The sequence below is a fragment of the Phyllostomus discolor genome, chromosome 4 (assembly GCF_004126475.2).
Source record: "Phyllostomus discolor isolate MPI-MPIP mPhyDis1 chromosome 4, mPhyDis1.pri.v3, whole genome shotgun sequence".
Lineage (NCBI taxonomy): Eukaryota > Metazoa > Chordata > Mammalia > Chiroptera > Phyllostomidae > Phyllostomus > Phyllostomus discolor.
Genome location: NC_040906.2, coordinates 182467348 through 182492741, shown reverse-complemented (window position 1 = coordinate 182492741; position 25394 = coordinate 182467348). Strand labels below are relative to the sequence as shown.

At 39.4% G+C, this 25394-nt stretch overlaps 1 protein-coding gene across 3 annotated transcripts in view; it reads left to right on the top strand.

Annotated features, from left to right (window-relative positions):
* The window catches only part of ARHGAP18 (Rho GTPase activating protein 18), a 171645-nt gene extending 155136 nt beyond the window's left edge, over window positions 1–16509 (top strand). Inside the window, exons 13-15 of one of the 3 annotated variants that reach the window (XM_036024690.1) lie at window positions 10746–10870; window positions 13504–13565; window positions 15004–16509. In XM_036024690.1, coding sequence (XP_035880583.1) covers window positions 10746–10870; window positions 13504–13565; window positions 15004–15095 — 279 coding nt within the window. In that variant the 3' untranslated portion in view covers window positions 15096–16509. The remainder of the gene's footprint in view (window positions 1–10745; window positions 10871–13503; window positions 13566–15003) is intronic. The other 2 variants (XM_028509130.2, XM_028509129.2) reach the window with 2 other exon arrangements.
* Window positions 16510–25394: the final 8885 nt, after the last annotated feature.

Sequence of the window (25394 nt, the reverse complement as noted above, 5' to 3'; positions counted from 1 at the left end):
GCGGACGAAAGGCAGGAATGGAACCCAAGGGGGAGCCGGGCTTCTGTTCTGCACGTGACAGAACAGCTGAGAGCTGTGCCCAGAGGGACATGATTTTACAGGTGACCCTTGAACAACACAGGTTTAAACTGCACAAGTCCCCTTATATGCAGATTTTTTTTTCCAGTAAATACAGTTGGCCCTCTGTATCCGCTGGCTTCACACTTACAGATTTAACTAACTACTGACTAAAAAAAACGGTATTTTTGACCTGCAGATGTGGAGGGCCAACTGTACCGACTGTTCCGTGATACTTTGTATAAGGGACTTGAGCCTCCTTGGGTTTGGTATCTGCAGGGGGTCCTGCAACCTTAGAACAGTTGCTGCGAAGGCAGGTGAAGGAAGTGCTGGAGGAGTGAAAGATAGGAGGCTGGGGAGGAGACCTCGGCTAATTCCATTGTTGACAGGCACATACAGGGTCTGGCAGTGGTAACACCACCGAATGTGGTGGGGGGGTACCTGAATGTCTTATGTGAGCTGGACAACAATTTGAACATTTCACCTGAAATGTCATAGGGGGTGCTTGAGTGTGATATTGTTGTGCTGCAGAATTACATGCTTATAATTTTGCAACAAAAGATGTGGTATAGATCACCAACTCATAAAAAAGGGGCGTTATTGGTGCTGGACCCCGTATGTTTGAATTTGTAGAATTCCTCTGGCGAGCATTTGGCATGTGGCAAAAGCCTGAAAACCATGGTCCTCATTGTACTGAGAGATTCTTTCAAAGGCAATAATACGATAAGCATGCAAACAGTTACACCTGACTTAATTGCCATTGTCTTTATACTGTCCCAAATTAGAAATCATCCAAAAAGATACAGGTGGTTAGGTAAACATGTTATGACATATCTGTAGAATGCAATACCAGGAAAATGTAACAGTGTATGTATATTGACCCTTGAAGATATTCATAACATGTTGAAAGAAGCTTAAATTGGTAAATATTACACTGCGATAGTTGTAATAATTGTCATTATTTTGACTGCTTACCACAGGTCAGCAATGATGCTAAACATTTTATGAACATTACGTCATTTAATGCTCATGTAATTTGATTGGCGTATATTGTCTCATGTTTTACAGATTAGGAAAGTGAAGATCAGCAATCTTAAGTAATTTGTGGTTATCTAGACAGGAAGTGGTGGAACTTGAAACCAAATCTATATGACTTCACGTCCAGGTTTCTTCACTGTTGCCCTCCATTTCCCCACAGAATGCAGCAAACTCTAAGAAGCGATGTACACCAATCCTAGACTTATGGGTAGTGATACAATGAACATGTATTATTGCCATTATAAAACGTTTAACATAGAGCTTTTAAAAGAGTCCTGGGCTAATCCAAGGGCCAGTAATAGGAATGGAAAAAAGTGTTGACTGTGAGCCAGTAGGATTCACAAAGATGTGGAAACTGATTGGAGGTGAGGAGTGTGCAAGAAGGACTCTAAAATGACTCACCAATTTCACCATGGGTGATTTTATTTCAAAAATTTATAAGGAATCACAAACGGCCTCACATAGCAATAGCAATTCTGAGAAAGAAGAACAAAGTTGGAGGAAACCTTTGATATGATACCTCATATCAAACTATACTATAACACTGTAGTAATCAAAATGGCATGGTACTTGCGTAAAAACAGACACATAGATCAGTGGAACAACATAGAGAGCCCAGAAATAAACCCACACCTTTATAGACAGAGGAAGCAAACACATACAATGGGCTAAAGATAGTATATTCAATAAATGGTGTTGGGGAAATTGGACAGATACATGCAGAAAAGTGAAACTAGACCACCTTCTTATGCCACGTACAAAGAATAAATTTGAAATGGATTAAAAACTTAAATGTTAAACCCAAAACCATAGCAATCCTAGAGAAAAACATAGGCAGCAAAATCTCGGACATTTCTTGTAGCAATATTTTATCTGATGTGTCTCCTCGGGCAAGGAAAACAAAAGAAAAAATAAACAAATGAGACTACATCAAACTAAAAAGTTTTTGCACAGCAAAGGAAATCATCAAGAAAATAAAAAGACAATCTGCAGAATGGGAGATTATATTCGCTGATACATCTGACAAAGGGTTAATTTCCAAAATTTATAAAGAACTTATAGAACTCAACACCAAAAAAGCTCAATCTAATTAAAAAATGGGCAAATGATCTAAATAGACACTTCTCCAAAGAGGACATACCAAAGGCCAATAGACATATGAAAAGATGCTCAACATCACTGATCATCAGAGAAATACAAATTAAAACCACAATGAGATATCACCTCACACTGGTCAGAATGGCCATCATCAACAAATCAACAACAAGTGCTGGTGAGGATGTGGAGAAAGGGGAACCATTTGCACTATTGGTGGGAATGCAGATTGGGGCAGCCACTGTGAAAAGCAGTATGGAGATACCTCAAAAAATTAAAAATGGACTTACCTTTTGATCTGGTGATTCCACTTCTGGGAATATAGCTGAAGAAACCCGAAACACTAATTCAAAAGAACATAAGCACCTTATGTTCCTTGCAGAAGGAACAGTTGCTAAGATATGGAAGCAGCCCCAGTGCCCGTCAGTACATGAGTGGGTAAAACAACTGTGGGACATTTAGATAATGGAATACTCCTTGGCCATAAAAAAGAAGAAAATTTTACCCTTTGTGGCATGAATGGACCTGGAGAACACTATGCTAAGTGAAATAAGCCAGTCAGAGAAAGACAAATACCATATGATCTCACTCATATATGGAATCTAATGAACAAACTGAACTAACAAGGAAAATAGAGACAGACTCACAGAGAGCAGGATGACAGCTAAGGGGAGAAGTTGGTGGTAGGGGGACTGGGCAAAAAGGAAAAAGGTCATGGACATGGGCAACAGTGTGGTGACTGTGGTGGGGAGAAGGGTATAATGGGAATAAATGCTAATAAGAAAAAAATACAATAAAAATTTTCTCAAAAAAAAAAAAAAAGGCACCATGTAAAAGGGACAGACCCTTTGACAAGTAGCAGTTTGGGGTTGACTGGCCTGTGTGAAAGTTGGCTGCACGGGCTGGCCTGAGCGGAGGTGTGCATTTGGGATCAGCATAGAGATTGTAGTTGAAGCCACAGAGCATTTCCTGTTATACAAAGTGAATGTGTTGTGTGAAAACATGAGAAGGCAAAGACAGCCTTTGCCTGTGGGGCCACCAGTTTTCGTAGTTGGCCATGGATGAGGAACGGGTAAAAGAAACCAACGAATGGGAGAAAGTAAGAGAAAGTTGGAGGTTGTAGTGTCTCAGATGCTCGGGAGGAAGAGTAAAGTAAAGAAAGGAGCTTGGTCAGTGGCACCAAATTCTGCAGAGAAGTTGCATAAGTTTGACACTGGATAGAGGACCCTGGAATTTGCACTTGAAAGGTTAGTTGTGACTTTCTCTAAAGCACTGGTAGTGAGTGTTGATGGAAGAAGCCAGGTTGTCAGAGATTGAAGAATGTAAGAGGGGAGTCATATTGTTTCAAGCACTTTGTGTGCTATTAATGCTAACTGTATATAATCAAGCACTTGTGTTATTAAGACATGCTTGACTAGGTAAATAAATAATATAAACCAGGTTGTACGGGACACTCTCAACCTACTTAATAAGGCAAATGTTTTTAGTGACTATAGCATATTGTTTGACACAAACATAAATTCCTGAATTTCTTCAATACTAATGAGATTCATCTCTTAATTACAGCAGGAGGAAATACTTGGTGAAAAATAACAAAAATGTAGACTATTACAAATAACCATTTAATGGTAGCCTTCAATTTATAGTTGGTGTTGATATCATACCCTCCCACACGTAAACATACCGCACAGGCATGTATACATACACACCACCATCACATACCAGCGTTGTGTGCTTGGAGACATTAGTGACAAGTCACTTTATGTCTCTAGACCTCAGTGTCCTCCACAGAATGAGAGGGTAAGACCAGATTAACAGGGCTTAACCAAAAGTATGGCTTGCAGTATCTTGTACTGTGATATTCCTGTACATATTTATTATGAGATTATTCTAACACAAAAAAAATAGAATAGTGTATGAACTCCCATAAGCCCATCACCAATAATTTAACTAATTATTCTGACCATGTTCCATCTTGTCCTCTACACCTTTTTTCCTTTCTGTATTTTTAAGGAAATCAGAGACATCCCATCACCTCACCCATCATTGCCTTAGATTGTATCTTTGCCTGATAAGGATCCAGGGCAGCTTTGATGGGCATCTGATTATGAATTGCCAAATCCATAAGGTTTCATAAGGTTTCAAGTTCATTGCGGACTTAGGCTTGTGTGATTCTTTTTTCTGTCAGTCAAGCTCACCTGTCAAAGTGAAGGGAAGCTGTACCTTTATGAGAGCACGTGGGCACAGAGCAAGGCTCTGGGAGATTCTGTGGAATAAGCCAAACAACTCAGCACATTGGTCGAAGGAACAAAAGTTCACTCTTGTGTGGTTACCTTGGTGTTAACTTGAGTTAACACTGAGTGTCATACTCGTCATTTATTGTTGAGGAACTCCAGTTTCGGAGAGCTTACATGGCTTGCTGAAAGTTCCAAAATAGTCTTGTAATGTTGGAAGGTTTAGGGCTTTGGACGTGGAAAAGAAATCTGTTGCTGCCCCTTTTGCTGCTCCCTTCTGCCCTTCTTCTCCAGGAGAATCTTGGAGCTGATAGCAGTGCAGTTTGGGCTCCAGATTGCTTGTGATGGGCTGTGTGTCTTCAGTCACCTCTCGTCTTAGAAAATCCATCTCCGATGTCACTGACTAGCCCTGACCCAGGGCTGTGCTGCAGGTAGTGTTTCAAGCATCTGCTTTGGGTTTGAAAACAGTGTTTGGATCTATGTGGGGACCCATGTGGAAAATCAAATTATAATATCAAGCACAGTATCGTGTTTCTGTTTAAGATTCTTTGATTCTTTTTATAGTGCATAAAAATACCATATTAAAAGAGGAAAATATCAGAACGTATTTCATTGTAAATTAAATGCTCATTAACTCTGGAAATTTATCTGGATTGGTGAGTTGGGTAACAGTTTCAGGATTTGGATAACCAAAGCCCAATCATACCCAAAACAGAGACAGCTCAAGGTAGTCGAGAATGCCTTCTATACTTTTACTTCCAGTCAGAATAAGGTGATGAATATGTCATTCTAGTTTAAGATAACTTGCTAGAATGTCCTTCTTTAATCTTCTAAAATATGTGTTATGATGTCTGCCCTTTTTTTGAGGTAGCTGTATTTCTGATTTGCCCTTTTGAAGATAAAAGGTTTCTCTGTAACATGAAAAATGTTGGCTTTACATTTAAATTAGCTTTTAACTATAAAAGAAATTAGCGTCTCTTCTAAAGCTCGGACGTTACATTTCTAATGTCTAGAATGCAAAAAAAATGAACAATGTAGTTCTTATCTACCCCTTATGAAAAATATCATTGTTTATTTAACCAAATAATAAAGATAAAATCACATTTTTAAAAATGTACTTCAGTTCAAAATATAATACATGTAAGGACTCTTAGCAGATCGCTTTCTCTATGATAGTAGTCTTTGCACGACAAGCAATTAACTGACATTTTGTAAGTTGTAACATTCTTGTGACTCAATTTTCATGGCGTGTTAGTCAAATACTGGTCTCTTCCAGTCTTGCTGCACATCACATAACTTCAGTTCATAGCATAACAACAACAACAAAAAAGTGAAAATGGAAGGGTGCAAAGATAATGTATTCACAGATTCCATTATTATTATGGCTGAAGTTAAGAACAGACTGTTTGGCTTAACGATCAGGCATGTTGTGTCTGTTCAAAGCTTGGCAGCTCAACCTAATTTGTATACTAATGGCTTTAGTATTTGATACAGCATGATTCTGGAGCTTAATAGTAATCATCGTACACCAGAGTTTAAGCGAGAGTTTTGGCATATTTGTTGTTTATCATCTTTAAGAGATATCATTTGGCCACTTGTGTCAAGATATCCAGGAAAAACTTTCCAGAAAAAAAAACTTTAACCCCTTTATCTTTGACCGTTGTCTACCAGTTAAACTCTGACAGGAAAGGAACTGAGTCACCCTTAATCTTTATATTGTTGCGAGAATTTGGCTGGGGTGTGTTACCATAGCAATGAACACTCTGAGAATTATTCCTGTCTCCACCCCCAATGCACACCTTCCTGCTGGACCACAGGTTTCCCAGTCATCAGGGCGTGTGGCCAGTCCACCCAGGATGGGTCTACTGTTATTGGCTCAGTGAAAAGATTTCCAAGGGCAGCGATATTCCATTACTGTGTGAAATGAGTCCAAACCGTACAGTTAGTCATTTGAGAAGCATTAAACCTGTTCCAGAGCCAACCTAGCTTCACCCCTGCTCACTGCAGAGAAGGTGTGAGAAATGTTTAATTTCTGAGCCATAAGGCACATGCAGAGATGCCACTCCCTGTCTGCGGGCCAAAGCCATAACATGGGAGTCATGTAACATTTCACCCACACACTGTGGAGGATACTGGCCAGTAGCAGTATCCATCTCAGCCCCGGATGTTCGTCAACACGTGAGAAAAACATACACAGAGACAACCAGGTCCTGTGGGGGAATAGAAACAGCAGGGCCACTCCTCACGTGGGGAGCGCCTTGGCCACCCTCTCTCCTGGAGGGCACCATGGCCACTCCTCACGTGGGGAGCACCCCACTTGGCCACCCTCCCTGGTGGGGAAAGTGTGCACCATTCCCCCTCTGGAGAGGCTTTTTATTGGTTTTGTTTGAATAAGAATTCAGGTAAAAGCTCATTACTCATTGCTAGGAAGTAAGGATCAAACAATAGATAACAAGGAAGTCAGAGGGCCTATTTTGAGCCAGGGTCAAAGAGCTGTAAAACTTTGAGGAACAAACTTACTTCTTCCTTGGACCCTTATCATTCAACTGAGAGCATTCTAAACAAAGCAGGTTTCACAGGATTTGACATATTCTTCCTTAGGCCTGATCACCTGGGGAATCCGCCCTTTTCAGCACAGAGCTGCACCATCCTGTCATTGTTTCAGGCTTAGGTGGAGCAAGGGAAGTAAGGCAACCAAGAGATAAGGAGATTTTCTCCCAGACAGTTGAGGATTCAGGCTACGTCAAAGCCGAGGAGCGAGGGTCCATCACCCCCTTTTGCTGTAGCCCTCTAAGTTCTTCCTTGGGTGCCTCCCAAGTGATCATGCCTGTCTTAGGTCATTTCCCCCCTTGGGGAATCTTACCCGTCATTGGCTAACCGGCCAAGCTTTGGGGTTCAGTTATGAATGAAGCAGCAGAAGCAGCACTCCTTCCAGGGAGATAAGCTTTTGTCTCCTTGCTGGCTTATGGTCCAAGGCCATTCCCTCAGCCTTAGCCTAGGCGGGGGTTACAGCTTCTAATACCAGACAGGGCCGTTCCCAACAACACAGGAGAACTCCGAGTGCCCTCGGAAGCTAGTGTCTGGACCTCTTCCCAACTCTGACGATCGGAGAGGCTCTGGATTCCTATGTCAGCTGTGTTGCTTTTGGGGGCAACCCTGATGCCACACTGACCTTAGGGCTGTGTGTTATAAGAATCCATGGCCTTACTCTGTGAAGGATGACCCCTGAGCCCACAGAGAAAGTGGAGGCTGTGGTCGTATTAGTACTAGAGGCTTGCAGCGGTTCCCGAGATGTCTGGGGGCAAAGGGGCCTGATCTGTAAGCAGACGCCTGCTGATGCTGGTGGCTCCCTGCAGGAGTGACTGCGTTATCTCTGGTGGCTTCATTTTTTCCTCTTTTTTTACTGTTGTTAAGTACAGTTGTCTCCATCTCCCCCCACCGCGTCCCCCATACCAGCCATCCCCACCTCCCACCCTTGGTCACACCTGCACTTTGGCTTTGTCCCTGTGTCCCTTATACACTTGGAACCCTTCACCACCCCCATTATCCTCTCCCTTCTTGAATCCCTTTTTTCCACTCTCTTTTCCCTCCTGTCCTCAGGAATAGAGGCAGTACCTTGTGGTTGACAGAGAAAACTGGTGTTCTTTTAGACAATGTTCCTAAAATTATTTTTTACTATTAAGGAAATACGCATTGATATACTTTATTTTATTTTAGAGAAATTGTACTATTATAAGCATATCAATTTTGGTGAGAAATATTTTTGAATGGTTCATTTAATCAATAAACATTGATAGGTAGCTACAAATGTGACTCCGACATTGGCATGTGACTAGAATGCTGGTCTCCATTATCAAACAGTTCAGTGCACATTTCAGTGGAAGAAGGAATTTACTTTGACCCCGTGAAGTTTGAGGTATTTGAGCTGGGCCTTGAAAATTTATAGTGGGGTATTTCAGAAACGAAATAGAGCATACATAAAGATAGGAAGTCGTGGTGTTTGTAGTGAATTTTGACTGGCCTTTTTTTATTCGAACAGTAGAATGTGCTACACAGAATGGTGGGAATAAAGGCAGGGAGGAGAGTAAGGTTGCTGTATGTCTGACCTCTCAGTGATAATATGTCATTTTTCTGAGTCATTTTGGCTCTTATAACTCATTCATTTGCTGTCTTTCTGATATTCTAGGGTTGGATAAGATGCGGCTATCAGATAATGTTTATAAATATTGTTTCGCCAAGAAAACCTATATGTGAGAGTATCGGGCTCTATGACTCCAGCAGAGAAGCTGACTGCCTGCAAACCCTACCTGCTGTTCCAGGCCCTCTGTAACAATAATAAGCTAACAGAACCTAGAACACCAAAATTTGTTTCCTTTAACAGAGTAGACAAGGTGGATTAGGTTTATGGACACAGGCTCTGCGCTTCAATTGTTGCTATTACAATTTGCACTCCAGCATTTGAGCAGTCAAGGCCAGCTTATTGTTTCCCACGTCCTCTGAGGAAACACACGGTGGAGGCCAGGCCAGCAGGTCATGAGTTAGAGCGGAAACCCCCGGGAGAGGTGCATGGAGCGTAATCCCTGAGTTATAAAATACACCATTAATGTAACAACTGCTTTGGTAGAAAAAGATAATGCCACTCCCAGATGAAATGCCTCATCCATTGTAAGAAGCAGCTCATTTTCAAAAATGTTACAAATGAAAATAAAATCTGTCACAGAATCAAAGAAAAAGGTAAATTAGACTTGTGTTCTGGAAGCAAGGTGGAGGTCAGAGGCTAGACTAGGTGGACTGTGCTACAATGCGTGCCTCAGGAATTGGAAGTCAGCAAACCATGTCAGGGGCCCAGGCTGGGAGGGAGAGGTGAAGCGGGAGATGGGGGATCTGGGTACCGGTTAGCACTGAGACATCTTTTGGGAATCAGGTTGAACACAAAACCCCCAGGGAGAAAAGTTTGACGAGGATGCTAGGAATGCAGCCCCTCACCCAGAGGATAGCGACTGGACAGCTGCAAATGCTTTGTCTTTGTCCAGTCAGGGGAGGGCGGCAGGGGGTCTGCGTTTGGCGCCAGGCTGTGCACAGTCTCTCTGCAGGTGTGACAGGTGTGTGCTGCGGGGGGTGGGAGTGGGCCTTAAACAATCCCATGCTCCCTTGTACCCTTTTGTGTGGTATAGCTTCTTTTCTTATTCCCACACTATATATTTCAGATGTTACTGAGAAGCAGTTTTAAATCTTTTGGAGACACCTACATTTTTATACAGCCTAATTCTGAAGCCTGTTTTTTTTTTTTGTTTAACTTTGAAATCATGTTAATTCCCCCTGTGTTATCCCATGCTTTATGCTAAAAAAAAGCACCCCCCCCCCCCAAAAGAGCAATACAAGACCAGGTACATTAAGAAAAGATATTGTGAGCCCCAAAATAATAGTGTTCAAGAAAGGATCTGTGTCTTATTTATCTACTAGATAAGTAGATCTAGCCCACTGACTGGTACTTAGTAGACACTTAATAAATTTAAGTTTGTTCAATAGGACATTTGTAATGTGTAAGGTGTTATCTTTAAACATTTGTTCATGCTGTTCTAGAGTCTAAGACATATTGGTTATAAAGAATAAATCAGAATTTATTTTAGCAGAATGATTAGGAGTTAGATAAGCCCAATATTTCAAATGCTATGGCTGATATTTTGATATCACAATCCTCAAAATATTTCCTTGCTAGCCCTCCAAACACATAAAATGTTCTTAACATCAATTGGCAAAGGATTTAGAATTGGTTATCCTAAATTTAAAATGTGTGGTCACAGGGTAAGCTCATTAGTCAAGCAAGGACCAGACACAATACCAATGTATTAAAACAGTATGTTTCTTTCTTTCTTTCTTTTTTTAATACTCCCAGGAACAAAATTTTTTGTCAGGTTTTATAAATTTTCTGGAAGATTTTAAAAATGCATACATTGAAATAACACACAAAATAACTTTTCTGATTCAATTTCATAAATTGCTACATGAAGAAGCACCCTCTAGTAGATAATACTCTGAAATCAGCACTTAATATGGCAGTAATGGTTATTGCTGTCATTCTTTACATCTTTAAAAATAATTAAGCATTACTGCACAGGCATTATAAAGTTCCCCTATCACCATTAAGAGGATATTTGAGGTTTGATGTAATTTAGCAAATTACATTATACAGTAGTTAAGGTTTTTATGTAGTGAAGTAAAATGCGTAGCAGTTAAGCACACTTACCATATAATGCATTGTACAGAGTCCCATGTTCCAGCTGCTGCCAGCTTTGTTCCAGTGTCATTATTGCTTTGCAGGCTGACGTTCCTCAGGGAGTGATTCGAGTGCAAGCTCCCCATCTTTCGAAAGTTTCCATGGCAATACAGCTAACTGAAGAACTAAAAGCCAGTGATGTACTTGCCAGGTTTCTCAGCCAAGAAAGGTAGAGGCCTGTTTTGTTTTAATTATTTCATGGTATAAGTCACTTGTTCCCTCCCTCCTCCTTTTTTTTTTTTTTTTTTCTTAGCTATGGGTGGTGTCATATGCATACAATTTTGTCTTTTCAGCAGAAAAGAGAGCAAATTTAATAATTAGACTGTTGGAGTGAGTTGAGTTCATTTGATGCAGTTTGTGTTCAAGCTGAGCCTGTTTCATGCAGGATGCCTGAGCATCCCTTCCCGGGCCTGGGCCTGTGGTGGGCCTGGCACCCAAGGCCGCCCAGTAGTCTTTCTGGAGTATGTTGATTAGAGGTTTATTACTGTGTGTTAGGATAATCACTAATTAGGATACAGTGGGATTAAAATAAACAAATAAACAATACAACTATTCCTATAGCATATAATGAATAAAAAAAGGCTTATGTTTAAACACAGAAGGTATAAAGGATTAAGGGAGGATAACCAGTCCCTGGAGCCCTAAAGTCTCCAGGACAAAGCACAGTGCCCTCGGTAGGGATGTCCACCCTCCCCTCTATTCTGGGGCAGGGGCGGGAGGAGTCCTTTGAAAGTGATTGGCATTCCTCTGATGACATTACAGCTTACACTTTCCGAGATATTTGCAATATCTTTTCTTGAATTTTAAAGGTTCAAACAAGTGTACTAGGTTTTCACTGTTTAGCCTTTGAATTCTTATTTTTAGCTAAAGTTATATTTAATGTCCCCCCGCCCCCATTTCTGATCACTGAAATGAGCTAACCTGAGTTTTTATAAAGTCTGGGAAAGCAGGGGCATTGCCGGCTTGGCTTACGAATACTCTGTTTTAGCCTTCCATAGAATTTTATCTCCTCATTTTAACATTTAGGGGCCCCGGCGCAGTTTTCTTCCAAACCTCTCTGATTTTAATACAGTACCACCAGTACTTAATATGTCTCTGCTCCATTTAAGGCCCTCTGCTAGATGTTGGAAGGGGTGTTATGTTAAAGTATCCCCCCTCAGGGTTCATAATTTGGGAGAAGAGACGAGCCTATGCCATGAACAGATGGGGATGAAATAAAAGAGAGGCTCATCAGTGACATCTGGGCTTTCAGTAAGCCAGCATAAACTCCCCTCTCAGCGACACTCAGAAGTCAGCACTCACAGTACTTCTGTTTTCCTGATAAGAAAACAGAGACTTTCCAAGGTCACACATTTCATAGGTGGTGGAGCCGAATTCTGGATCCGTGGTGTCTGTCTTCACAGATGGCCCTCAACCACTCTCCAGCTTGGTCAGGGTTCTAGAGGTCATCATGGATCTGGGGGTCATTGATGCAGAGTCTGGGAGTAGATGGAATTTTACTGGATAAGGTTCAGGGGCAGTTGGAATTTTTCAGGACAAAGTCCTGAGAGCAGTTGGAATTTCTCAGATGTCTTTGCTCCCCAAAGGCTCTCTGATCTAAAATGAAGTCAATCCGCTTCCGTTCTACTCCCTGCCATGACTTCGTAGATACCGGCTGTTGCCGTCTTCCCACCAGAATGTGCACCTGAGGTTGTGGCCAGACTTCAGATGGAGGCCGTTCTTCCAGGCTAGACCTGTTAATTTACACAACGTTTACTTTCAGGGCCCAAGTGCTCTATTTAGTCAGTACTTTTGTTCCTCTACTTGCAGATAATATAAGATGTGACAATGAAGTTGTACAATATTCTCGACTGTGACTTTAATATTTACGGTACCAAAGGACAGCAGTAGTCATTACATGGTTGGTTAGGAAAGCTTCTACCATACCGTATTTTTCATAACAGTTTGGATAAAAGTCAGGCGTGGTTTTCTCTCCTCAGTTCCAGGGAATGTGTCTTCAGGGCCTTATATCAACGGTTCACAAACTCCTTTCCGTGCATCGGAATCCATGATAGAGCATTTAAAAAGATTCTTGGGCTTTACCTAGACATATTAAATCAGAATTTCCAGAACTCTGGAACTGAATTTTTAGCAGATTTTTCAGGTAATTAGTATACAAAGAATTTTGAAAACCACCAGATTTTACCAATTTTTATTGTTTGAACCTAATGCCTGGAAGAGTTAATTTTATTGAAGAGTTCAAACCTGTAAACGCACCCTACTTGCAAAGTCTTCATAATGAGTATTTGCTTCCACTTGGAGTGCATACACCTCCCACATTTGGACAGCTGACTTGGGGGTCTGAACCACGCCCAGCTCTTCACACCACCTCACATACCAGTGGGGCTGTCAGCACAGCCACCTGTGAATGCTCATCAAATAAATGCACTGGGAAAATGAAGGTGCAAACATTTCTTTTCATAGTTTTATGAAGACCTTTTTGGCCTCTATGCTAGTAGATAATCATATTAGTAATTTCATTGGCAACTAAAATGTTATTTTCTTTCCGATTTTACACATTAAGATATTAATTTATTATTTTGACTTCAGATGTATGGTTCCATTTATTTTCATTTACAGGTGTGACATTTTTATTACCTATTAGGAACATTTAACAGATGGGAAAATACAAATGTGTACATAATTACAGCATATCTAAGTTATGAATTTTCCATACAAGCTAGAATTCCCCAAGCACATTAAAGTGATGTACTTGCAAACTGTCTGATGATATAACTAATTAGTTTGTTTTGCCCCTGATAGTGGGATTGCCCAGACTCTCAAGAAAGGGGAAGTTTTTTTGTATGAAGTCGGAGGAAATATTGGTAAGTGTGTGTTTTCTCTTTATACTTCATATGCCGATTTGACATTACCAATGTTTATTATTTATATCTACTAGGGGAAGGGGACATTAGTAGAAGTAAAATATAGGCCACTGCAGAGAGTTGATCAGTATTGTAGATTTGTTTAGTGGTCTGGCCTTCCTCCTCAGACTTTGTTTGTTCTGTACAAATTTGTTATGTGCAAATTTCCCAGCTATGCTGAGATTCAGCTGAGGCAAGTTCCCTAAAATAGATATAATTTCTAGAGTGGTTAATGAAGTTTTTCAAAACTTTTTCCTCTTTTATATGTTTATATCACATTTCTTTAAAATAATGACAGTTTTTTCTGACAATTTCTTAACAGATTTTATTTATTTATTTTTGAGTGGGGGAAGGGAGGGAGAAGGAGAGGCAGAGAAATATTGATGTGTGAGAGATACATTGATCAGTTGCCTCTTGCACGCCCCCAACCAGGGACCTTGCCTGCAACCCAGGCATATGCACTGACTAGGAATCGAACTGGTGACCTCTTGCTTCACAAGCCAGCATTCAATCCACTGAGCCACACCAGCCAGGGCCTTATGTCACATTTTAATAAAGGAAGTAGCTGAGCTTATTTAAGACCAAGATAACACTTTTATTATGGTACAGTACTAGATATTCTTAGTGAAAGCAGAAGTTATTTTTTGCCATTGTTGATTGTCTACTAAATAGTACACACACACACACACACATTGATAATTTAGGAACTAGAAATAAGATAAATGGATTAGTTTTGACCATGTCTTATATTTTATTTGCCCATTTGTCATTCTTATGTCTTTATTAAAATTGAAAATAAACTTTTCCCCTTTTTTTGACCTTTATATGGTAAGAATAAAATTGTTAACAAATAAATGAAATTGTGTTCATTTCAAAATTATAATTGAAAATATATTGTGGTAAGTTTTGCAGACGTTTTTCTGAAACTTAAAAACGTTAATAAATATTAAAAGTTGAATTCAGAAATGTGAAGACTCATATTTTAAATTTAAAAACTACTAGTCCATTAGAAACCTGGAATTGTTAACTTTATTAGTAAGGATTATTTAAATGTTAATATATTTGATTTTATATTTTCCTTCTAGATTTTGGGAGTTCAGTGTGATTTCTTAGAAATGGATTCAGAACTGTTGCCACTTTAATAAAGGGGAACATGCTTTCAAGGAGCCCTTTAAAAGTCTAATAACACAAAGTATTTTCAGCTCCCTAAATTAATTTGAAACTTGTGCATGTATAGAAAGACTACAAGAGTAACTTCTCCAATATTTTGGGCTATGTTTTATACTCCTACGGGAGATAACAAAGAATGGAAAGCGTTTGAGTCGAAGACCTAGGCTTAGGTTTCAAAGCGCATCGCGGTTGCCCACTGCATTAAACAAACGCAACACGTCTTTCCTAGGGGAGCGCTGCCTCGATGATGACACGTATATGGAGGACTTGTACCAGCTCAACCCGCATGCCGAGTGGGTGATCAAGTCCAAGCCGTCATAGAAGCCTTAGGCTGCGGATGACCACCAGGACTTCCTTCGTGATGCCGGCTGGGCCACAGGTGTAAATAAAAGAAACAGCAGGACTCTTATTATTCGAATGTACCGGACCGTGGAACAGTGACACTCTCAAGCCTTCAGAAGTTATAGATTTGTGCTGCTGCCAGAATTGTGTTGTTATTATGAATATTATTAGAGAATAATTATCTCTGGAGAGAGGAGAAAGTGGTTTAATTAGCTTGTAGTCTGTTTTCATATACTCTGTCAAATGTTTCCAGATGTGACAGTTTTTATATATATATATGAAATATACCCTCTTCCCTTTCACTTTTTTTTGTAAAATCATATATACAGTAATATATGCTTTCTTCCCTTTCTCTCCTCCTCACATCTGCATTCCCCCCGATTAGGTTTGCTTTTTAACTAAAATGGTAACAAATACTAGGTATGGCAAAGTTGTGAAGACAGTACATGCTAAAGCAGCCCCCATTCAACAGTATTCCTGTGACTACGGAGTGCTGAATATTCATCTCTTTGAATCATTTGCTCAAACAATAACATTCCACTTCTCCCTGCTGTATTGTATGAAGTGATTTGCATTTTTTTCCGTTCATCTGACATATGTGCACAGAACTGTATCCACTATCAAGAAAATAGAACTGTCAGAAACTGCCAGTTATTACTGAACCATTAAAGACTTGTATACTAAGAATAAATAAAATATATCCACGTGGAGTAACTGGATTATAGATAATAAGAGAGTGAAAGCCAAATCACTGCATGTATGCTGCCCTCTTCTAATGAAATCTAAAAAGTCGTAGCTAGCTTTACCTGTTGTCATACTAGCAAGATAAATATGCATAAGCGTCTAATCCAGTAATGGGTGAGAATATATTCTACAGAAAGGTATTTTTTTAAAACTCATAAGTAAGTCTGTAGGAAGAATTATTCTTCTGGGCATGATACAGTCAGACGGACAAGGTTTTGTTTGCATACTTATTTTCAATAACCAGAGTAAATTTATTAAAATGCCGCGGAAAGTACTATTCCCAGGGACTTTAATGCACAAACCATACTGTGACAAGAGATGAGCCTTTGTACTGTAAATAAGAGGAATAAAGTGAGAGAAAAGTGTTCAATATTTTATGAGTTTAGAGTGTAGTAAATAAAAGGTGATGTAAATGAATGCTGCACAAACTGTGTTTGATACTTTCAGTAGTACTTTAGGAAAAATTACACATTCTCAGAAGCTCTTGATGTCACTCTAATTAGGGAAAATGCTGTTAATGGGAACAGTCATAAATTTTTAGCATATATTACACCACCAGCCTGTGGATATGATCATTTAACATTTTGGTGATTTGTGCCATTGCTTTTTTATTTAAAATTTTTTTTATAATTAAATGCATTTTTCTAAATTATCTTCTCTTGGAATTATTACTTTTCATCCTATGTGTTCATGGGTGTTCTAATGGGCTATTTTTGTTTTTGTTAAAAGCTACTTCCACTCTTTTATGGCTTCTAGTTCTGCTGTGTAATTTTTAAAGTGGGAAGACAGGTGGGAGATAAAAACTTGTTTCTTTCTTTAATTTTTTTTCTTAGCAAATTTCTATCCTTTAGGATTTTTCAAAACACACTGTATTCTGTTTCTGATCTTGACAATGTATATTAATTTCCCAGTCAGCAAACTCTTTTTATGGTTTAATTTAATGAAAACAATTAGCAATATAAAAGCAAAATTAAGTGCTTAAAACAGTTTAGGTATGCAGCTTCAAAAAAGAGAGTAGTAAATATAATGATTTATATAAATGGTTTCCTGAAGTATTTGCTAATTTTCACTACATTTATTACCCATGGGGGAGGTAGGGGAGGGTTAGGCTTTTGATAATAAAGAAGTCCCAGATCTTGGTAGATAAATATGAAAACGTCATTTCATTTGGAGTTTTTTAGAACTCATGACCCCTGTTCATTGACATTGAACCATATAGCATTTAAATAACCAACATAGATGTCTACCCACACTTCTAGAGAGGAGAAACTTGAATGTGTAGAGCCTCATATGTAAATGTGCTGCAATTAACTTAAATGCTTTTTCTGTAATTTTCTTTTTCTCATAAATTTTAAATCTCAGGATAGATTAGTTTTGATTTGCTTGTGTGTGAGGGGAAATAAAAATGACAAATATATTTTTGTTGAGTCTCAAATACCCTAACTTTCAAGGGACTTGCTGGTGAAAGTGGAGAGACAGTATTTACAGAAAACTGGTTGCCCTATTAATTTTTCAGAGATGCTGCTGCTTTTTGAAAGGGGTTTTTGTAATTCTTTATGATTTCACAGTATTTGTTTACAGCTGCAGTAGGATTCAGTGTAAACTCCTTGTTAGCACTCTGGGAAAAGCAGGTTATTTTCTGACTTCCTGGGATTTTTCATTATTGTCTTTTCCTACTTCTCTTTGAACTGGGTTGCACTTTGAACCTCATTGTCCTGATTTCTCACCTATTGATCAGTAGGTGGCAGTATTGGTCAGGGATTCTTTTGCAGTTGAACTGAGAAGCTTTGAAAGTGAACTTGAGTTCAAAGCTAAGTGATTCAGACTCGGTGCAGGCATCTGCAAGGCAGTTAGGTAAGAACACCATTGATGTATCATTTTGATCACTGATTCTTAAAATTGTAAATAATAATTCACTTCAGAATTTTTGTGTTCAGTCTCTTAGTGTGCATTTATCCTTAACCCGTTGAATGGAGGAGGAGAAGAGATTTTTCTGAGCTGGAATTAAACATTTTGGCAATGTCTGTTTCAAGCAGAAGGCTTGTAATGAGAAAATACTGCACCAAGAAGGTGAAAAGAGGGATGCCTAAGAAGCACATAATGACCTCTGTCTTAATTTTAGTATATACATGTTTGTTTTTTCATTTAACAAATATTTACTGGTCACCAACATATATGTGCCAGGCACAGTGTACCCTTGAAGTACATCAGTGAGCAAAATAGCTCTGTTGTCATAGAGCTTACAGCCTAGTGGAGGGAGACAAATAATGAATTAAATAAAATGGATTAATCAGTAAATACAATTATTTGTATGTTGAAAGGATGTAAGTACAATGGAACAACAACAACAACAAAGATGAGCCCTAATTGGGTTGAGCATCATCATCCCTCAAGCCAAAAGGACGGTGGTCTGACACTCAAGGCATGTGCCTGGGTTGCGGGCCAGGTCCCTGGTTGGGGGTGTGCAAGAGGCAGCTGATCAATGTTTCTCTCCCTCTTTTTCTCTCTTGCTTCCCTCTCTCTAAGAATACATAAGTAAAATATTTTTTTCAAAAGATGAGCAAAATTAAATGGGACAAAGAGAGGATGGATAGGCTTAATGCAGCAGTAAACAAGATCTCGTTGAACATATAACAACTGAGCAAAGATTTGAGAGAAGTGAGGAACTTGCCACATGGATGGCTGGGAGAAGAGCATTCCAGACAGAGGGAAAAACTAGTGCAAAGGCCCAAGGGCAGGTGTGTACCTGGTTTACCAAAGATTAGCAAGGACACCAACGTCGCTGGTGGAGTGAGGGCCAGTGAAAGTAGTAGACGAGGTCCAAGAGATTACAAGGGTGGTGATGGGGGTGTGACCATGGGGAGCCATGTATTAGGTGGCTGTAATTTATTCAAACTGGGACATTTTTGAGAGTGGGGCAGAACACTGTTGGTGAGGACAGTAGCTATGGAGTGATGAGAAGTGGCAGACTCTGGATGTATTTTTAAAGGTAGAACCTACTAGTCTTCTGGTATCAGGGAAAGAGAATGCATTTTTAATGGAGCATGACCACAAGATATTTGATACGAGCAATTGGAAGGATAAAGTTTTTAACAACAGAAATAAGGAAGGTGAAAGTAATGCAGGTACTCGGAGGAAGGAGGGATTTAGGATGTGTTGAATCTGAGGTGCCTATTGGACATCCAAGTGACAATGCTGAGTAGACAGTTATCTGTGCAGAAGTTCGGAGAGAGGTCTGGGCTGGAGTCACTGGCATGTAATGGACCTTTAATTTGGACCATGAGCTTGTGTGACATCACCAAGGGAGTGAGTCCACATGGATATGATAAAGAAAATCACCAAGAGGTGAGCCTTGGAGCTGCTCAGCCAAGGAAGTTAGAAAGACCAGAGGGAACCAGCAAGGCAATTGAAAGAAGGGACCATGGAGAAACCAAGAGATTGTGAGGTGCCAGAGACAAGTGAAGAAAGGCTGTCAAGGGGAAAGGAGCGATGTAATGTCAGATCATAATTGCAGCTCAAGTGAGCTAAAGCAGAGGAATTGACCCCAGCTTTGTCTCTGTGGAGGTCATTGTTGACCTTGCTGAGCAGTTTAGGTGAAGTGGTAATGATGAAAGACTCATTTTAGCAGGGCTGAGAGAGTGGGAGGGAAAAAAATCAAAGACTGTGAGTATGGACAACTCTTACAAGGAAGTTCTTCTGTTACACAAAGGCAAATAAACGGGATACTAACAGGCAGAAGAAGTAGGAGGTGTATTGAGGGCCTTGAATGCTGGGTTCACTCGGTTTCTCAAATCATGCAGTTAAGAGAGATTTTTAGAAGAAATATAGGCACTGTGCTAGACTACCTGGGTTAACTAATGTGACCTACATTTCTTACTTGTACCTCATTTTCTACTTTGTATAATGAGAACTAACAGAAAATGTATTCCATAGAAGCTTACTAGAATTAATCAATATAAAGGGCTCAGGCATATATTTTCCAGTTAGTAGGTATTCAATACACTTCAGTATTTTTATAACTGGGGCTATGATCAATATCATCGGTTATCAATGCTATCTCTATCTCACTGAGGACTATTGGTTCTCGTGGCATGTTACATTACTTTTCCACCTGGAAATCGGTGCCAGTAACTCTTCTCTTCTTCAAGGTGTCTGTGACACTGTGAAGGGCTCAGAAATAATTCCAGAACACTTTTTCTCTATTTCAAGTGACATCAACTCAACTTTAAATGTAATTTCAATCGTTGAAGGCAAACACACGGGCATAAGGGGCAGAGATCTCTCCTTGCATCCCAGACCAAAAGGCTCAGGAAGAAACAAATTCCTACCCAGTATACTTTCCATGCTGGGGATCCTTTTCACTCTTGGACTCATCTGGGGTATTTTCTGTTGGGGCTACAGGCGCCTGCTGACAGAGGTCCCACTTCACTGTCTTGCTTCTTTCCAGGTCAGTAAGTTTTCAAATGTTGTATTTAATAAATAGAGCAATAAAAATTTTCCCTCCATTTCAACTGGCCTCACATCTTAGAATCTGGCCTTGGCACCCGGCTTCTTTTTCACGTCTGACCTAAAGTAGTGAGTGGGGCAACTTGGCTCTGGTAGAAAGGGTTTTATATGAAACATGAGAACTTCTTTGAAGGGTTTCATGAATTATTTTCACATGTAGCTGCAACACTGTATGAGAGAAACAGATTAGTTGCAAGAAAAGCGCTGCTTCTGTGATATTTCCAACTAAAGCCAATGCAAACCGGCTTTATCACCAGCAAGCTTTTTATCTTGAGATGTGAAGTCTTGACTTCTCAGCCAATGGCGCTCAGATCAGCTTCAGGGAAAGCAGCCCCACTCTTTGTGGTTTCACTCCTTGTTTGATGCCCACCTCTCGCTGCACCGCAGGAGTTCAGTTCTGTTTCTTGTTGCATCTCCTATAACCTTTACAAATTGAGGGTTTTCATGTAATCTCTGACTGAAGTCCCATTTCAGGGCCGCAGTGAAGAGGAGTTTCCCCACCCCCAGGAGAGAACTTCATAAGGACAGTTACAGAGAGTGGTCCAGTTCTGAATAAGTCAATCAGTTAAAATTTTCTGTCACCTGACAGTAGCCTTCTCACAAAAACAAAAAGGAAATGACTTCATCATTACCTGTGCTTTTAAAACTCATTTCAATGGGAGAAATATTGGAGCATCTTAGTTTTCGTTGCTTTTATTACCCAGTTTGTATTTGGCAAAAAGAGAATTCTACTGAGGCCTCAAAGAGTTAACTATTGAGCCCTAACTGGTGTGACTCAGCTGGTTGGGCATCATCTGGCAAAGCGAAAGGGCAAGGGTTCTATTCCCAGTCAGGGCACATTGGTTGCCGGTGTGATCCCCGGTTGGGATACCAGAGGCAACCAATGTCTGTCACATCGATGTTTCTCTCCCTCTTTTTCTCCCTCCCTTCCCCTCTCTCTAAAAAATAAACACATTTTTTAAAAAGAAGAATTAACTATTGAGAGGTTATGTATCACCTTTTGTCCAGGAATCTTGAAACACATTTAAGAACATGCCTTTCCATTCTCATCCTTGTCTTCATGTTAAGGAGGAAGAAGGGATTAACATTCTTGATTGCTAAGAAATTATTAGGCATTACTCAATAATACCTTAAGAAAATGTTGCTAGGATAGGCATACTTTAAAGGTTCAGAAAGAAACAAGGTTATCTATCCATTTATTCCACTTTCTTCCCTGTCTTACCTGTGTCTTTCCAAACATTTAAGTGCTTGCTGTGTGCTACACTGTAGTTTAGATTGTGGTGATAAAAATCAATTGTATTATGCATTCCCAGAGGCGATTAGATTTAGATTTGTCGCCAGCATTGATACAAGCTGGTGATAGGGAATGTATTCACAGCAAATGGACTCTGATTTGCGGGAGGCAGAACAGGTACAACTAACTGGAGCATAGAGAAAGGGCAGCCTTAACTGGATAATTGTTAAAGGAGGCAGTGGTATTTAAGCTGGAAGCTGAGTTAAGATACCAAAAACTGGACCAGGCTGGAAAGGATGAAACTCAGAACTAGGTCTATGGCAATAAAAATGAGCAAGTGTGGGTTATGCTGAAATTGCAGAGCCGGGGTCCAAAGGACGTATGTGACAGTTATCCTGGATGTAAAGAAATGAGAGAGGCAGATGTTAAGGAACCCCTCAGAGAACAGGGAAAGCCCTGGTTTTGGGGTAAAGGGATCGGGACAGAATAAGGGGGTATTATGGGTGTAGAAGGGGGAAAATGAGAATTTTTATGTTGGGCTTGAGGTGTGTGAAGAGCCTGAACGATTAGAAATTAGACCTCTGTAGGTAATAGAGCTTTGAAAGATATGTTGAAATATTTGCACGGAGGTGATCATTAAAGCCATTGGAGCACAGGGATGGTCGCCTGAGAGTATAAGGACAAAAGAGGGCTAAGGGCAGCATTGAGGTGCGTTTCCTTTCACTTAAGGAATGCACAAAGAAAGAGATTGTTGGAAGGAGCAATGCACACCATAGTAGTAGTGTCAGAAGAGTAAAAATCCTAGATGCCAGGAAAGATAGGTGTAGCGGAGGAAATGGTCAACTATGCCAAATAGTGAGAGAAGTAAACCAGATGAAGATTAAGTAGAGACCACAGGAGCAGAAGTTCATAAGTTCAGGACTGACCTGAGAGCAGGTTGTTTTGGATTGATGGAATAGCAGCTGGTTGCAGTTGGCCAGAATGTGGATAGAGGTTGGAGGTTATGAATATTTTGGGGGGAGGGGCAGAAGGAATAAGGTTTATCAGGGTTTTTTTTTCTTTGATATTCTGCAGAGAGGGAACTTGATCATAAAATAGCTTTCATATATAATTTCTAATATTACCTGAATGTCTAGATTTAGTTATTTCAAGAGCTTCTTGTTCTGTTATCAAAAATATTATTCAAAGTAAAATAATTGAATCAGTTTTGAAGGAAATTGACCATGTTGATGGTGAAAAATCTTCCAAGAATTATGCCAATCCTTAAAAAGAGATCGTAAGTTTTATTTTTGTAATGTTTTAATTTAAGGCTGTTTCCTAAGTTTAAAACAACTTATAAGTTCAAAAATATGGTGCTATGCCAAACAAGATTTCGAACAAGTGTTATAAGCTTTGTTTCCAAATCCTAATTATTGATAAGTAAAGCAGAGTGCATTAAAGGGCTGTATAACTACTGTTTTCATTTTCTTCATTTACATACCCTCTACAATGGTTTCATGCACTATATATCACCTGGCATAATTTTTAATTTAAATCTAAAATTTTTCATTATAAGTTTAAATATTGCAAAGGACATGTTGATACTTTACTTGAGTTGGAATTTTAATACTACAGTGACTTAATGCCTTATTATATTTTTAAAAATGCATGAGAGTTCTTAATTAACAATAAGAGATTTTACATTGCTTCTTTCTTTCTTGAACACCTACTTCCATTGTACTTTCTCCTTAGAAATTTACCCTAAAGTAATATTTAATGGTACAAATAAATTACATTTTTCCTGCAATAAATTAAATGCACATATTGAAGTGATAGGTGATCAAACAACAAAATTATATCACAAATTTTGGTAAAGTTAATAAATAGCAAAGTTTAACTTTATTGATATTGGAATTCTTAATGAGAACAGAGTTTTTAGATTTTCTTCCTTAGTTTTATCATGAATGGATAGATATTACCCATTCCTAATAAATTTAGCATCAGACCTACTTCTGTTTTTCAAGTATATATGTATACATATACGTACAAATGTAAAAAGGAATCTTAAAACTTAGTTATAGCAGTGTCCTAGTTTTTAACTATTTTAAAGTTCATAACATACCCAAAATCACAATGACCTGCCATCAAAATTATTTGTGGTGATCTTCCCCCTAATAGGTCCTTCTTCATAACTGTTGAGAGCTAACAATTTGAAGCAATCTGACTTACACACAGATGTGTTGCCCGGCTGTTATAGTAATCTGTTTCCCCAATTTCTGAAAAGTATACCAGAAAATGATTACTGGCCCATCAGAAGGAGTGCGGTCTCTCACTGCGGACAGGGTCTTGTACTGCACCAGTTTATATCAACTGAAAACCATCCCAAGTGAGGGTGAAGAGACATTTGAATAGAGGAAAACTGGTACAGGTATTTGAAATGGAGAAGTGGTTTCTAAAACTTTTATACCCATCTATATCTAAGTACCAGATATAGCTAAGTGCACATTTTACAGAACTGTCCTAATCAGTTGGTTAGCGAACTACCTACTGTGACAATAATAAAGAACAAGAAAAATAAACTTCTCTATGTAGAGAATGCAATGACTAAGATTCCAGGATATATGGTTAGTGCCTGAAAATTAGTAAAAAACAAGGCCTTTCAGTTTTAGGACAACATACAACTCTTTTAGAATGAGGACCCTTTGGTACCTGACGTCCACTGCAAGAGGACTTGCCAATCACTGAATGGGTACAAAGGTAGCAGATGACCTCCTTGGGTGGTAAGCCCATGGTAAGTACAGAGCCAAGGATCAGGGAGAAATGTTAATTCAAACGTAAAACATAAAGTGTATTACCCTGGATCTGAACTTAAAGTAGACATGTGATCCGATGCTATGTAGGTTGTTCCATGAAGAAAAAGAGCCTGTGATCTATTCTGGCCAAAAGCATACTGAGCACCTAGGCTTATCAGAGGAAATACTAACCCAGCAGAAACTATACTCCATGGAGAGATGGTAAACCAACCCATATGTGAAGTGTGGATATAGTAAATGAGATAATCTGTATAAACACACTTTGTCAGTTTTGTGCATCACTGTGTGAGTATCAGTCATGAGGAGGGCAGGGGTGATGATGCCGTCTTAGTGGAACCAGAGCAAGTCCAGGGTAAGGCTTGCAGTATGAAGAACTCTGTCATTTGGAAAAGATCAAGATTCTTTAGTTTGAGAATGTTAATACTGAGAGGTGAAATCATTACAAATTATTAAGCTGTGTAAATTGTGGATTTGTGACTGTGAAGTGAACATGAACTAAGTGTTCAAGTAAATAACACACCCAGCAATGAGATTGTCAGCATATCGAGAACAGAGTCTGTTTTCTTCTCATCTGGCATGTTCAGTGTTTAATGCAGTAATTGGCCGTGGTACACACTCAGTGAATGTTTGCGGCTCATAAACACCTAGAGCTTATGAGCATTTGATTTAGGTAGGGTTCTAAAATGATTCAAAGAAGGTAGGCAAGTCTAGCCACAACAGAGGCATGATTAGCTAAAACGAGCTGATATCTTTGTCATGTTTAAAGTTGTCATCAGGGAAGATGTCTATGTCATCACACTAGGTGGGACTCTGGGCTAGGTGGCAGGAGGTATTATCCTGGTGTGGCCACTTTTCTATTTTAATTCACTCATTATTCTTGTACTTAGTATATGCATGTACTCAAATAGCAGTAAGATATAGACTATTTTCTCAAGAAATAATAATGATGTTATTAGATTTATTAGATCTGAATGATGTTAATAGATTTATTGGGTACTTACG